Source organism: Anolis sagrei, chromosome 4, assembly GCF_037176765.1.
Source record: "Anolis sagrei isolate rAnoSag1 chromosome 4, rAnoSag1.mat, whole genome shotgun sequence".
In the NCBI taxonomy this organism is placed as follows: domain Eukaryota; kingdom Metazoa; phylum Chordata; class Lepidosauria; order Squamata; family Dactyloidae; genus Anolis; species Anolis sagrei.
In genome coordinates this window covers 126,707,677-126,724,788 of record NC_090024.1, presented here as the reverse complement: position 1 = coordinate 126,724,788, position 17,112 = coordinate 126,707,677, and the positions used below count along the sequence as shown (strand labels likewise).

The 17,112-nt window shown below is 40.4% G+C and overlaps 1 protein-coding gene across 9 annotated transcripts in view; it reads left to right on the top strand.

Moving 5' to 3' along the window:
* Window positions 1-17,112, top strand: part of RASAL2 (RAS protein activator like 2) — a 298,400-nt gene that overhangs the window by 214,130 nt on the left and 67,158 nt on the right. For all 9 annotated transcript variants that reach the window (XM_060774420.2, XM_060774417.2, XM_060774418.2 and 6 more), the window contains one exon: window positions 6,968-7,077. In XM_060774420.2, coding sequence (XP_060630403.2) covers window positions 6,968-7,077 — 110 coding nt within the window. The remainder of the gene's footprint in view (window positions 1-6,967; window positions 7,078-17,112) is intronic.

The window sequence follows — 17,112 nt, the reverse complement described above, 5'->3', positions numbered from 1 at the left end:
TATATCTATAAATTTCCTACTGGCATCCAATGGGGAAGCAAAACTCTAAAACCCCTCCACAAAACTCCACCAAAATTGCCATGGCCCAAGGACAACCCACTAGGTATAAACTAATCCACTCCAAAATCAAAACCACACAACAGCAACCACAAAAAATGGCAAAACAACTGAGCATGCGCACTGGCACAAACTCCCCGGCGCGCGCGCACACATGGCCGAACAGCCAATGCACTTCCCTCCCTCCCTCGCCCCGCCCAGCGCGAACACGTCACCGCACTTCCCCAAACATGGCACACACACACACACAAACAACGCAACTTCCCCCCGCCCCCTTCCCTCCACCCCCTCCTTCATCTTACTCTTCCCACGCTGCCTCCAAGCCCCGCTCCGCACACTCCAAGCCTCGCCGCGCCGCATCCCCACTGGAAAGACATGCCCCCTCCCTTCGCCCCACCCCTTCCCTCCCTGATTGACTCCTGGAAGGAAAGGGGTGGGTCGAAGGGAGGGGGCATGTCTATCCGGAGAGGGAGGGGGGAGGGAAGGAGTGAGTCACGGAGGAAAGGGATGGGGCGAAGGGAGGGGGCGTGTCTTCAAAGTCGCCCCCTCCCTTCTCCCCACCCCTTCCCTCCCTGAGTCACTCCTTCCGTCCTCCCACCCCCTCCGGAAAGACACGCCCCCTCCCTTCGCCCCACCCCTTTCCTTCCAGGAGTGTCTCAGGGAGGGAAGGGGTGGGGCAAAGGGAGGGGGCGTGTCTTTCCAGAGGGGTGGGAGGAGGGAAGGAGTGACTCAGGGAGGGAAGGGGTGGGGAGAAGGGAGGGGGCGACTTTGAAGACACAATGATGGATCCGGACCAAAGCATTCAATACGCCCAAATATCCACACAGATGGAGTTTGAGGGAAATAGACCTTGACATTTGGGAGTTGTAGTCACTGGGATTCAGAGTTCACCAACACTCAAAGAGCATCCTGAACCCCACCAACGACAGAATTGGGGCAAACATGCCACACTGAACCCCCATGACCAACAGAAGATACTCAAGTTTACACACAAGCATAAAGAAGGGGGAGGAAGAAGGGATGCCAGAGAGAGAGAGGGGGGGGGGGGGAAGGAAGGAGTGTGAAAGAGGGAAAGAGGGCGAGTGAAGGAAGGAAGAGAGGCCAGGCAGAGACTTCAAAACTCTTACTAAAGGCCACAGCAACGCGTGGCAGGGCACAGCTAGTTCCTTATAAGACCTTACAATCAGATCACCAAATCCTACCTGTATAAAACCAAATTCCGTTCCTAAATTTAGAAGAATAAAATCATTTTTGGGAAAAAATGTATAAGGCACCTGCTTCCCCTTAATCCAATGTCAATAATGAACATAGAGAATTTGTAAATTCCTGTAATTTTTCAGTGCAGTCTGCTCAATAAATTCCTCTAGATTCCAATTGTGAGTAAGTATATCCAGAGTTCCCACCCTAGTTAATTTCAGGGTGAAGCTTATTATATTCTTCCTCACTTGGGCTGATTTTATTTGCTTGATTATCGCTAAAATGCACATTGCAAATCATTGATGATCCCCAGTTGTACTTTTTGTTTTCATCCTTGAACCATCTTCTACAAGATGATAAAGTTTATTCATAGGAATAAAAAATACAGTGGTACTATGGCCAAGGCTGAGATATGAACCAGCTTATATTTTGTCTCTCAGTGGTTAGCCTCAGCCGCTCTCCTTTGTAACAAGGGAATAATAACACTGAATTACAAAGTAATACATGTGAAATGCATCACATACTCTAAAACACTATTTTAATGCTAAGGATAATTAGGTCTGTTATTATTCCTTCCTGTCACCTTGCTCCTGCAGTCTCCTATGTACTTTGACCTTCCCTGATATAAATACCTTTGTTATTCTAGTTGAGTTTCAACACTTGCCCCGAGAGAGAGCCCAAAGCACGTATTGATTATCTGCCTTTTAATGGCACTTTTCAAAGGCTCTGCTAAAAATGTGCTGTAAACAGGGCTTATATTTTTTTGCTGTGCATGGCTACAAATCTGCTGCTCTTAACAAAGTGGCATCTCTTCTTTAGAGATGCTTCTTCCAATATCCACATTCTTTGCCATTTTTTTCTTCATTTTCTTTTTCAGCAGCATGCCATCATTTCCATATCCTTTTACTGACTGTGTTGGCGAAAGTGTCGCCTCAGTACACTTGATAATTTCCCAAATCATGATGCACTTTATCTTCTCAGATTCATTTAAGGCATTGGACTTGTGGGGGAGTTATTATTTAATTTAATTAGGACATTCTGTTTAGTTCTGGCCCAACTTACCTGTCCAAACGCATCTCCACTTATGAACCTTCCAGGACTTTAAAATTGTCTGGGGAGACTCTGCTCTCGATCCCGCCCTTTTCACAAGCATATCTCGCGGGGACGAGAGACAGGGCCTTCTCAGTGGTGACCCCTCGGCTATGGAACACCCTCCCTAGGGATATCAGATTTGCCCCCTTCCTTTTAACATTCTGGAGAAAAGTCAAGACTTGGCTTTTTGACCAAGCATTTGCAAGTACAGTGTAACTGACATAGGAAAACGGAACAATTAGACTATGTGATTGGCCAATTTTTTCAGCAAGGAGATGCTAATGATATATGTTTATTATTGACTTTGCTATGGTTTTCTAATATTTTAATCTTTTTAATTGTATTTTATGGTCTTGGTACTAACTGTGAACCGCCCCGAGTCGCCTGCGGGCTGACAGGGAAGGTATATAAATATAATAAATAAATAATAGTTCATTTCTCCATTTTTCCTCTTAAGATTCCTTACAGTAATATATTTTCAAAGCAAAATAGTCTGGTAACAAAATGAAATTCAAACAGGCATCAATAGCCAGAGTACTTCAGTTTACAATTGGTTGAAAGTGAAGCTTCTGCTTTCTTCACTTATGTAGAATAGACTGCAAATGGGCATCTGCTGGAAAAAAGTATTAGTGTTATACTTAAGGCATCAGTAAACGGAACTCCAGCTATAAGCAACGAATGATTGAATTAGTGAAATCCTCCTTGCTGTACTACACTATCCCCATGAACTGTAAACAATAGTTTTTGAGCCCACAAAGCTATCAGTAGTGCCAGCCTAGCACAAGAACTGTGCTAGACAAGAAATTACTGTCAGCAAATTTTGGTGTGTCTTCTGTTGCTGCACATCCTTGTTCATATATTTACACGTATATGGCTTGTGTAACAATAAATTCTAGACTGAAGGAACTTTGAGTTGCCTCTGGGCTGAGAGGGGCAGTATATAAATTATTATTATTATTATTATTATTATTATTATTATAAATGTGGTAAATAAATAAATTTGATTAGAGATGTGACAAATTATCTGGAGCAGATTATTTTTATATCACAAAAACACTATGGCTTGGGAATGCTGGTGACAGTGATGGAAGAAATAGGCAGGTTTAGAGGAAGAAAAGAGACTAAAAAAGAATATAAGAGGCCATCATTCCTTAGCCCCCGGTGGCACAATGGGTTAAACCCCTGTGCTGGCAGGACTGAAGACTGACAGGTCGCAGATTCGAATCCCGGGAGAGGCAGATGAGCTCCCTCTATCAGCTCCAGCTCCTCATGCGGGGACATGAGAGAAGCCTCCTACAAGGATGAGAAAACATCAAATCATCCGGGCACCCCCTGGGCAACGTCCTTGCAGACAGCCAATTCTCTCACACCAGAAGCGACCTGCAGTTTCTCAAGTTGCTCCTGACACAACAAAAAAAATATCCTTAGCTTGGAGGAAGCACATATGTAATGCCTTGCAATGAAAATCCAGGGCATAATTATCTTTCCAGAACAAAATGGTTTCTTGAGACAAGGTGTTAGGGCAACATCAGAGACAATTCCCATGCACAAGTTATATGTGTGTGGAGAACTGGCATAATTGGACTCCCCTTCTTATTTCTTCATTTCTTCAGAGGGGAGCATTATTACTATTATCTTATTTGAGCACAAATTTGAAGGGTATTTTAAAAATCCTAACTAGGATCAGGGGATTGTGTGCATATGTTTGTAAATGTGTTCAAAAACTGGAAGTCTTTTGGGCAATGTGATTTCAAAGCCGTAAAGGAAGGGTCCTCAAACTTTTGAAACAGAGGGCCAGGTCACAGTCCCTCAAACTGTTGGGGGGGGGGGGTGAAAAAAATGAATAAATTCCTATGCACACTGCACATATCTTATTTGTAATGCAAAAAACACTTAAAATAATACAATAATTAAAATGAAGAATAATTTTAACAAATATAAAGTTATTAGTATTTAAATGGGAAGTGTGGGCCTGCTTTTGGCTGATGAGTTAGGATTGTTGTTGTTTTTGTGTGCTTTCAAGTCATTTCAGACGTAGGTTGACCCTGAACGAGGGCCAGGTAAATGACCTTGGAGGGCCATATCCAGCCCGGGCCTTAGTTTGAGGATCCCTGGTATAGACAGATCGGAGAAGCAGAAAAGTATTAATATGTTGATAGAAGTTATTCATTGGTCACTGAAGAGTGTTTGCGTACAAACTGAGTTTGAGGACCCCTGCCATAAAGCATGTCTTACAGAGATATTTGTTTTAATGTGGTTTTCTTTGGCAAAACTCTTGTTGGCTATGATGTGCAGACCCTTCACTTTGGACTCCTGTAAAAATGTGTTGCACTCATTGAATCTGTACCTCAGCTATGTTTCTTTCAGCCGTATTGTTTTTATATTGCTTTTTATTGTGTTATTTGTTTTATCTGATGTTTTAATTGGTTAAAGTGTTTTACATGTATGTTTTAATTGTAATCTTGGGCATGTCCCTTGTAAGCCGCCCCGAGTCCTCTAGGGGAGATGGTTGGTAGGGTATAAAAATAAAGTTATTATTATTACAGCTGTGTACACTTTAAGACAAATAAATTAGGCCAGGGGTATATTTGAAGAAAATTAATAGATTAGATGGAAATCTAGGCACGATAGAGTCTGATGGAGTGCGTTCTAGGCTGTATTTCCTGTGTTGTATTTCTAATTGAGTCTGAGTGACTGTGCTGTTTTTAGAGCAGAGGCTCACCCACACTCTGAACCCAGTGGCACTGTTTGGGAAAAGTCCTGAAAAGCCAGAAGACTTACTTTTCCCAAGAAACAGCTCCATGTCTGGATTATGCTGTTTCACATTGACACTTACATGATAGAATGCTTCTCTCAAATATCCCTACACATAGGAAACCAGTGCTTCATGAGCAGACTAGCTTAAAACCCTTGTCTCAGACATGCTAATCTTCTCTGAGAAGGGATTTTTTTTCAATGCAGGAGCATGCCACCACCCAAGTCCCAACTGCATCTTAAAAATCAAGCTACTCTGCTGTTTGTTAGATTGAAACCATGGCATTTATGGCTTCAGTTTCTTTCTGTGAAGTGAAAAGCAGTTGTTGGGGAGAGGGGAGCGTTCCCCCCAGTCTTCTTCGATCTTCTTCCAGTACCCCCCTTTTAATTATGATTGCATTCTTTAATTAGCCAAATAACTAAAGTTGTAACTTCTTAATGAGGAGGGGCTAGTTTTTAATAAGAGAGGTGAATGCTGGAAGCGTGCTAATTTGGTCCTTACATAGGATTATAGAAAGAATGAAAAGAGGAGTTGAAGATGGCCTCCTTTGTGAGAATTTGGGTTGAACTGTAAATTTTCCTATGTTTCATTCACCTGTGCATAAATTTGGCAAGATATACATTTATTTCAATGGAATCAATACATTATAGCAAGCAGGTAGATATATTTTGTCATGTTGCTCTCATGATGTAATAATGTTGCATAGACCTCATGCGTTACATTAATTTATTAGCTGAACTGGTGACCTGAAGGTTGGTGGTTCGAATCCGCAAGACAGAGTGAGCTCCCATCTGCCAGCTCCAGCTTCCCATGCAGGGACATGAGAGAAGCCTCTCACAGGATGGTTACCCATCTGGGCATCCCCTGGGCAACATCTCTGCAGACGGCCAATGCTCTCACACCAGGAGTGACTCACAGTATCTCAAGTTGCTTCTGACATGATTTTTTTTAATGTGAATATTTTATGGAATTGTTGGGTCTTACTAGACACATCTTGTTGGAGCTGGGTGGTGACGACCGACAGGGAGCTCTGGCGTGGACTGGTCCATGAAGTCACGAAAAGTCGGAAACGACTGAACGAATGAACAACAACAACACCAAAACTAGAGACATCGGCTTTGTGATTCTCTTAGGTTCCTCCTTGGTGACTTTAAACTACCAGCTCTCCTTGTTCCGTTGCCCCCTTTAGATTAAAGCTCAGAAAGAAAGAATCTGTATGTTTGCCCAGTTGCCCTTTTTGTATGCCTGAGCAAGGTTACTGTAGTAATACAAAGGTTTGTGCTAGGGAAGGAACACTAACAGGTAAATTTGCCAGTGATTGTTTTGTTGAAGGCTTTCACTGCCAAAATCACTGGGGTGTTGTGTGGTTTCTGGGCTATAAGGCCATGTTCTAGCAGTATGCTAGAGTCCCCCTCCAGGGGTTGAGAAGGGCGGGGTAAAAGCACCAGTAATAATAAATAAAATAAATAAATATGTTCTCCCAATGTTTCACCTGCATATGTGGCTGACATCTTCAGAGGATCTGAAGATGCCAGCCACAGATGTAGGTGAAATGTCAGGAGAAAATGCTGCTAGAACATGGCCATATAGCCCTTGCTAGTGATTCTCTCCTACCTTCACCATCACATTAAACTGAGCTCAAGAATGTTATACCTTTCATAATTCTACACCTAACATATCTATTCTTGCATGTCAGTGTGGTTTTGTTTTGTCTTGGGGAACCTCCCTGGGTTCTGCTTTCCAAAACATTGTGTCACAAAGAAAAGATCCCTTTAGTGACTGTGAAGCTGATTATTACCTAGTGTATAGTTAGAAATAATAATGATACATTGCATTATTTCTCATCCTGTTGTCTTCCATTTTTAGGGCTTCTTCAGTAAACGGCTTAAAGGTTCAATCAAAAGAACAAAGAGCCAGTCGAAGTTGGACAGGAACACCAGCTTTCGTCTTCCATCGCTACAGCCTGCTGATGACAGGTAAGAGTTTCCATGAAGAACAAAGAAGGGCACCCATTTTCACTTCCAGATATTTGACATGTTATATTGATCTAAGTAAGGAATTCATAAGAAGACAGGAAACATTTGCATTGCAACTCAGCTTAATTTTGCAATGTTGTCTAAAACATAGAATACCATTTACCAACCACTTGCAATTTCAGGCACTTTGAAAATGCACTGAAATCTATTACTATATGTACTCATGTATAAGTGTATACATTTTAGTTAAAAAATTAACTTTCCCTTTCCCTTAATGTTATGGATAGCATATCCTGTTCAATGCCATTTATTTTTTATTTATTTGTTGTGTCAGGGCAGCCAGTCAATTATATTACATTTCTAACAGAACAAAGCAAACAAACAGACATAATACAAAATTTGTGAGTTTGGTAGTTGATTAAATGTCCTTTGACCAGTAGCTGGCCACTTGGAGTGCTTCTGGTGTTGCTGCAAGAAGGTCCTCCATTGTGCATGTGGCAGGGCTCAGGTTGCATTGCAGCAGGTGGTCTGTGGTTTGCTCCTCTCTACATTCGCATGTCGAGGATTCCACTTTGTAGCCCCATTTCTGAAGGTTGGCTCTGCATCTCATGATGCCAGAGCGCAGTCTGTTCAGCGCCTTCCAAGTCGCTCAGTCCTCTGTGTGCCCAGGGAGGAGTCTCTCATTTGGTATCAGCCATTGGTTGAGGTTCTGGGTTTGAGCCTGCCACTTTTGGACTCTCACTTGCTGAGGTGTTCCAGCAAGTGTCTCTGTAGATCTTAGAAAACTATGTCTAGATTTAAGTCGTTGACATGCTGGCTGATACCCAAACAGGGAATGAGCTGGAGATGTCTCTGCCTTGGTCCTTTCACTATTGGCTGCTACTTCCTGGTGGATATCAGGTGGTGCAATACTGGCTAAGCAGTGTAATTTCTCCAGTGGTGTAGGGCGCAGACACCCCGTGATAATGCGGCATGTCTCATTAAGAGCCACATCCACTGTTTTAGTGTGGTGAGATGTGTTCCACACTGGGCATGCATACTCAGCAGCAGAGTAGCACATCGCAAGGGCAGATGTCTTCACTGTATCTGGTTGTGATCCTCAGGTTGTGCCAGTCAGCTTTCGTATAATATTGTTTCTGGCACCCACTTTTTGCTTGGTGTTCAGGCAGTGCTTCTTGTAGGTCAGAGCATGGTCCAGAGTGACTCCCAGGTATTTGGGTGTGCTGCAATGCTCCAGTGGGATTCCTTCCCAGGTGATCTTCAGAGCTCGGGATGCTTCTCTGTTCTTGAGATGAAAGGCACATGTCTGTGCTTTAGATGGGTTGGGAATCAGCTGGTTTTCCCTGTAATAGGCAGTAAGAGCACCTAGAGCTTCAGAAAGCTTCTGTTCTACCATCTCAAAGCTCCCTGCTTGAGTGGTAATGGCATGATCATCAGCATAGATGAAACTCTCTGTCCCTTCTGGCAGTGGCTGGTCATTTGTGTAGATGTAGAACATTGATGGAGCAAGCACACTCCCCTGAGGCAGGCCGTTCTTCTGTTTCCGCCATCTGCTTCTCTGGCCCTGGAACTCAACAAAAAAGCTCCTGTTTTGTAGCAGGTTTCCTATGAGGCGCATGAGGTGGTAGTCCTTTGTGATATTATACATTTTTCTCAGGAGGAGGCGGTGGTTCACAGTATGATAGGCTGCTGACAGGTCTATGAAGACAGCTCCTGTGATCTGCTGCCTTTCAAAGCCAGTGCCATGCAAGTGAAACAATATGCTTGAACAGTTTCCAGAAATGCAGCTTTGTTTGTTTGTAGTAGAAAAATAACGCAGCTTTATGGCACCTTAGAATAACTGATTTATTGTGACATGAACTTTCATTTCATGAACACTTTTCAAGCCACAGGTGTTACTGTTTACAAAAAATCTAGAAAATGCCAAAGGATTGACTAGCTGTCCACCACATACTAGGAATACTGACTGTTGATAAAGGGAGATGTCTTATGGTTGGGCATGTCAGGGAGCATCAGACTTAATATGATATTGGAAGGATATTGTTGTATAGCTCTTCTTTAAAGCATGTTTACACATTTGTAGGAGAGGGGTAGAATGTAACAGGATCCAGAAAATGCAAATCATGACCTTTGCCCTAAATTTCCAAAGGGCTGTGTAAGGTGACACAGGTCTTTCACATCTTTATTGTGGTCAGTTAGCGTTGATATGTGAAGGAAATACATCTGCTTCAGTCCCATCAAAAACTGTTTGGTATTGTCATGGTGTGCTGCCTTAATCAATAACATTTGTTTGCTTCAAAAAAAGCAAAGTAAAATCATGGTGACAGGAAAGCTTTACAAATATCAAACTGTCTTGTTTATTTCTGTAATTTATGGAAAACGTGTCTCTGTGAGTGACACAACTGATCAGTATAATGTCACGTATATTGCTTTAACAGAAGGAATCTTGTGAACCACTCTTGCATTTTCTACAAAATCTACTGTACATTGTATTGTCAAAGGCTTTCATGGCCGGAATCACTGGGTTGTTGTAGGTTTTTTCGGGCTATATGGCCATGTTCTAGAGGCAGAAGAGAATGCCCGAAAAAACCTACAACAACCTACTGTACATTGCTGCTAACGGATTTGTGTAGATGTCTAGGTGGAATTCATAAGCTTTTTATTGTTGCCAATTTTTTTGCGAGCCCAACATTAAGTTATGAGGGACCACACAGTTTAAGAAACACTGGTCTAGACCAGGGGTCCTCAAACTATGGCCCGGGGGCCGGATGCAGCCCTCCAAGGTCATTTACCCAGCCCTCGCTCAGGGTCAACCTAAGTTTAAAATGACTTGAAAGCACACAACAGCAACAACAACAACAACAACAACAACAAGCCTCTGTATACATGTCTGTATATGTTTGTATGTCAAAATTGGCATTTAATGTTTGCCATATAAGTGTACACTGTAATCCACCCTGAGTCCCCTTCGGGTTGAGAAGGGCGGAATATAAAAGCTGTAAATAAATAAATAAATAAACTCCCTTCCTCCCATGTAGAGCAGGGGTCCTCAAACTAAGATCCGGGGGGCGGATACGGCCCTCCAAGGTAATTTACCCAGCCCTCGCTCAAGGTTAACCAAAGTCTGAAATGACTTGAAAGCACACAACAACAACAATCCTATCTCGTCAGCCAAAAGTAGGCCCACAATTCCCATTAAAATACTAATAATTTTATATTTGTTGAAATTGTTCTTCATTTTAATTATTGTATTGTTTTTAAGTGTTTTTTGCACGACAAATGAGATATATGCTGTGTGTATAGGAATTCATTCATTTTTTTTCAAATTATAATCTGGCCCTCCAACAGTTTGGGGAACTGTGACCTGGCCCTCTGTTTAAAAGGTTTGAGGACCCCTGGTCTAGACTGTTGCGCAAAGCATGTTTTAGCCAAGTCCCATGCAAAAGACACACAAACAAGAGGAAAAAAAGGAACAGAAAAACTTTATTCTTATCAGCAGAGGCATAAACTTGCAATGTTGCATACAAAATCAAACAGTGCAACAAACTTACATAATCCTTGTAAGTAACACAGAATAAGGCTTCTTCATCTTCATTCAAATGAACCTTGAGTAAATAGCTATTTCACCATAGCAAAGAGCATCGCTGTTAGAACATAGCAGCATTGCAGCGTATTGCTTCTCCAAACTGTATTCTAAAATCCATACAGTTATACCCCACCGGGTGTGGCCCAAACATGCTGGCTGACCTACATTACCAGCTGTACATAATAATTAACATCATATGTTTTTTCTTTAACACACACTTGATCCTTCTACGACTTACTGTAACATAGACAACGTAAGACGGCTTGAATCTAGTTGCTTTTTAAAAAGAGAAAATCCTATTGCTTGTGGAACCTCTCATGAACTTATCGTGGAGGGGGTGTTTTTTAATACTTCCACAGCTTTACCTTGCTTAGTCTTCAGGACAGTTAAAGACAAAGTTGCTGTCCATTCTGTTCAATAACCTGATTGATTCAAAAGCACTTCAGAACAAGAGAAAGGAGAGAAGAGTTTGAGCAGATGTCTTTATATTGCCGCCTGGACTTGGTGGAGTAACCTGGTTAACTGAACCTCAGTCAGGAAACACTGGCAAGGGCTCTTTTTATTCACTTCTCTAAGGAATGCAGCATACCTCACCCTTCAAAAGAATTTTCCAATGCACCTCCCCACTCCCAGAATCTTGAGAGTTACTAGTCTCATGTGCTGATATGCCTCTTGCAATAGCCACTACATGGTAACAATGTGTACAAAAGATGTAATTGAGTTTGAAATAAACTCTGCTTGTTTTGGACAATGCTGGAAATCTGGATTATATCTCAAGCTGCCTTCAAAGTTCATACTCTGTCATCTCTGTTTTATTTGCATCACGTGTGCAACATAAAAGAAAGAACTGGGGATCCTCCTCTTTATTTGAATGGTTCATTGTGGACTTCATTACCCAAAATAGAGGTTGGGAGGTAACTTGGAAGCCCCAAACCTGTTGTTGATAGTGATTCAGGTAGCATCTGAACATTCAGGTCATGTCTGAACAGGCTGTATTAACACTATGTGAATTAATATGTATAAATGGATGCTTGTTTTGTATTATCCAGCTCACTTTTCAGGCATTATTCTACACCAATTGCATACGTTTGTAGTAGGTTTTCTAGAAGGGAGAACTGTAATAGCAAGTGGGAACAGAGTGTGAATAAAGGAAGAAGGATTACTGCTTCTATTGTAAGATGGGCTGGAGAACATGAGACGCAGAGCAGCTTCTGGCTTATTTAGCTGCCAACAACACACCACTGGGAACTAGACTGTTGCCCTATTCATTAAAAAGTAAAAAAGAATTGACAAGAAACTGTGGTGGGGGGTACTTCTTCAGAGATTTTTAAGCAGAAGCTGGATGGCCATCTGTTGGGGGTGCTTTGAATGCAATTTCCCTGCTTCTTGGCAGGGGGTTGGACTGGATGGCCCATGAGGTCTCTTCCAACACTATCAAACTCAGTCATGTCAATTTTGTAATCAAATATAGTAGTAATTCATCAAAGAACATAATTATTGATGGTAACTTTGTTTCAAATGATTTTGTCATTGTGTTTAGAATTATTTGGTAAATATAAATAAAGTACCAACACATATTTAGGCATGTTCCAGCTCTAACAGATGTTCATCACAATTATACACAATGTTGGAACTAGAGAAGCTGAATGACTTTTAAAGTTATTTCCAGCATTGCATGATGATGATGATAATAATCTATATAAATAAAAATGTAATGTTCATTTGTGGGATTAACATAACTCAAAAACCACTGGATGAATTGACACCAAATTTGGACACAACATAGCTATCGGCCAATGAGTAAGTATCACTCATAAAAACACTGAAAAACACAGCAGACGAGACTTTAACAGCCAAAAAACAAAAAATACATTACAATGCATGCGCAAAACCACATATATACAGAAACACACATATATACATAAATACACAAACATATACACACAAAACACATACACACAGACTAGGCCACAGCAATGTGTGACAGGGGACGGCTAGTAGTAGTAGTAGTCGTCGTCGTCATAATAATAATAATAATAATAATAACAAGAAGAAGAAGAAGAAGAAGAAGAAGTTGTTCTGTATATATTTCAGATTTCAATATTAATGTCAAAAATACGTAGTCTGATTTTACACAGGATTTGTGCTACATTAGAACAGTAAAGACAAATATCACTTAAGTAAAATAATCATTAAATATTAAATAACCAGAAAAATAAAATAAGGTGTAAACGCTAAACTAAAGAAGAAGAAGCTTTATTTATACCACACCCCCTCTCTCCGAAGAGACTCAGGGCATGAGCCTTATAAAAACAAATTAATGTTGGGTGGGGAAAATCAAAGGGTACAAGAATAATGTGAATGGCCCACTACAAGTAGCTTAATCCTATGAGACAGTCCGGCTATTTAAGTTCATGTTTTCGTAGTGTAACAGCTGGTGATGGCAGCGAGCAGGAAGGTTTTAGCTTATAGAGATGAGTAATGTGATGGATAGGAGCTTTTATAGAAGTCATTAGGGTTGGGGTTTTGACATAGGGAATGCACATTCCTTCCCAGAACATTGTGTTTAGCCTAATACCTTCTTTCAAAACTCCATTCTAATGTTGGAAACGTTTTTTCTTCCATTTTTATAGTTTTGTAACTGTTATGATTTTTTGGAAAATCAGTTAAGTTTTCCTCTCCCTTTTCAAAACATGACAGACATACCTTTGCAGTGCTTTGCTATTCTGTTTCATTCTGCTAGCTTTGGTCTTTTCTCCTGTCAGTCATACCTTCTGATAGGCATTCCCAGATAAGGATAACATTGTTTGAGGCTCCATAACTGTCATAACAAAGCAAAGTTATCCGGTTTTGCATTTATGAGTCCTGGATATTTCACATCAGTGGTCTTTTAGAATTTGAAATAGAGAAAGAAAAGTACTTACTGTGGCTGGAAAAGTATATGCTGAAGGTTTGATTAAAATGTTGTAGCAATAGAGAATAGAAATGTGAAACCCTTGAAGAAAATGGGGAATTCTACAAAACAACAATAAGAAAACACCCTAAGTTTTCTTTGCCCCCCACAAAGGCTTTATTTTCTTAAAAAGTTGTGGGAAAAGAATCATAAAATATTTTATTTTGGAATTGTGACAAAAATGTTCGTAGGTGTACTAACCTATATTATTTCTCAGAAAACCATGTAGCAGGCAAATTTTATGTAAAATAATGTAGAGTCCTTCACGATTGTGATTCCTGGTCTTGGTTTCCTTTTCTCAGTCATTTTTCTGATAAAAGCTGCTTTTTGGGAAGATTAGAGGAGACAAAATAATATTATTAGGTTACTTTTTTCCAATTTTTATTATTTGTTGATGAAGAGCTTGCAAAAAAAAACCCCTCTACTAAAAGTGTCCATATTGTTCAGGTATTCCTTAGCTCATTTGTAATAAAAATTAGGTTTTTTTTAGTGGTTGTCTGAATATACTTTTAATGTAGCCAGCATGATACTCCCACACCAAGTAGTAAATGAAGCATTTTATGAAGTACTTTTATTTTTGTAATAATAATAATAATAATAATAATAATAATAATAATAAACAATAGGATGCCATGGCTTCAAAATTTCTGGAAATTTTATCATTTTTGGTGGTAGAATAGTGGAGTTAAATAACAGAAAAATTTAAAGCAGGGAGGGGTATTTGACTTCATATTGAAAAAGATTTGTGGACAGTTTGTAATGTAGTCAAAGGCATCAGTATTACAAGCCTTTGGGTCAAATTGCCAAACTGCCAAACCAACCTATTGTAGAATCTCAACCATAATAATAATAATAATAATAATAATAATAATAATAATAATAATCTTTATTTGTACCCTGCAAAACTTTCCCATAGGGAGGAATGTACACCAGTAACAAAACCAAACTAAACACTAATGTGAGGATGTAAATCTATTCATCAAATGCGCAACGGAAGAGCCAGGTTTTGAGGTTCTTTTTAAAGTTTTCTAGGGAAGGAGCTTTCCTAATCTCTCCAGGTAGTGAGTTCCAGAGTTGGGGAGCCACAGAGGAAAAAGCTCTCTCCCTTGTACTCACCAGGCGAGTTTGTGAGACTGGCAGGGGCGAAGGAAGGGCCTCCCCAGAAGAATGGAGGGCCCAAGTTGGTTCATGGAGAGAGAACCATAAGGACTGATAATATTTTGATAGAGGCAGAGATGTGTGGAGTCCTTATCCAGCACCATCAGCAACTATTCCAGGTTCTCTGGTGGCACCCATGAGCCAGTTTTCTTAACCCCACAACTGTGTTATCCATCCAAGGCAAGTCTGGTCCACAGCTGTTTGTTTTGTGGACAGTCTGCTGCTCAGTTTGCAAAGTGCTGTTCTAGCTGCTTGAAAAAGTGACTTGACATTGGAAACAAATTGATGGGCATATGTGGAAATGGTGTGCAACTTGGGAAGCACCTCTTGCTGAAAAGACTGAATGTTTAATGAAGTCTTGGCGGCATTAATAGTCTGATCTCCTTTAATGCACCCATCAAGCCAATTCCTTAGCTGCCTCTGGTGCTTCTATTGTTGTTACCATTTGTGTCTCAGTGTCTGGCAGTAAAATGGATCTTGCTGATCATTTGTTTTATATATCTATTGCGATGTTGGACCCAGAGAACAAGAGACTATGCTTTACTCAATTGTCCACCATCCGTTGTCGGATTTGAATGTTCTTGGTTTAACTCCTCTTACCATTCAAGAATCCTCTGTGCTTACACACAATATATTTCTCCTTTGTTGTTGCTTTCCTTCCTACAAGCCTCAGCTGAAGTACCAGATTAACATCACAGAATATTCTTCATAATTACTTCCTTGAACATATTTGACTGACTTTGGTCCGATGGCTGTTTCAGAGACATTGTTCCTCAGTGAACATCCCTAATACTTAAGAAAATTGCTAGTAATTTTCTGTCTAAACTTGTTAATGACAAGTTTGTAGCAGTTTGTTCCATTGCACTATGTAACATGATTTCTTGATTGGTTCTATCATAGAAACATGGAAAAGGTTTATTCAACTTTGTTTTTGTCGGACATCCTGCATAGAATCATAGAATCATAGGGTTGGAAGAGACCTCATGGGCCATCCAGTCCAACCCTCTGCCAAGAAGCAGGAAAATCGCATTCAAAGCACCCCCACAGATGGCCATCCTGCCTCTGTTTAAAAGCTTCCAAAGAAAGAGCCTCCACCACACTCCGGGGCAGAGAGTTCCATTGCTGAACGGCTCTCACAGTCTGGAAGTTCTTCCTAATGTTCAGATGGAATCTCCTTTCTTGTAGTTTGAAGCCATTGTTCGTCTCCAGGGCCGCAGAAAACAAGCTTGCTCCCTCCTCCCTATGACTTCCTCTCACATATTTAGACATGGCTATCATGTCTCTTCTCATCCTTCTTTTCTTCAGGCTAGACATGCCCACCTCTTTAAGCCGCTCCTCATAGGGCTTGTTCTCTAGACCATTGAGCATTTTAGTCACCCTCCTCTGGACATTTTGCTATAGTCTTTCAATTAATATCTCTCAACCAGTTCAACAGTTTGTAGTAACCACAAAAACGAAGTTTCTGGAGTATAACAACTACTTTCAAAGTACGTACTGCACAATTAAACAGGAAATGACACTTTCAAACCAGGAACAGATTTTTTTTCTAATTTTGTTACATAGTGTTTTGAACGGTTTTAACTTTTTTCTATCTGAAAAAATGATTGGCTAGATCTTTCTGGAAACAAACAAAAATGTATACTGTACAAATTGCTCAAATCTATTCTAATTTACTTGCTGGACATATTTATATTTTAGTCGTACAATGTCAATATCCTCATTTTAAAAAAACATAGATTTACTGAATATAAACAATTTTATTTTTAATTTTAAAAAAATTAAAAGTGAAAAATAATTGATTCTTACACTCTCAGCCTTAGCAAATGACTTTTGTGGGCGTATTTCCTTTTGGCACTTCAAGGAGTAACAGGTTTTGACCACAAAAAATTGTGAACCGCATCCCACTTCATCAAATTGGGAATATTGCTCCAACTACCAGATCATTATACACATGGTTATGTGAGAATGTGAATAGATATGGCTATAATCAGTGGGCTAAGTAAGAATTGGTATTCTGAACAGAACATCAGAGTCACAGCTTTGGCTTTTTTTTTGTCAGAAAAAAAGAGTGTTGTTACTATTATGCAATGAAAAAACCTGCCTTTGAGTCTCTGGTTTCTGTGTGTGTGTGTGGGGGGGGGGGGGGTTAATTGCTTACCTCTGAGATAGGAGGAGGAGGATGGATGATCCCAGCTCCAAACAGAAAGTTGGTGTCCCCTTAACTCAATATTGGTGTCCCAAAAAAGTTAACAACAGTATATTTTCCTGAAGTCAACTAGTGTCTGTTTTAGAAATTTCCGTGAATCTCTTATACAGTGTTTACAGTGGACTCTGCAGA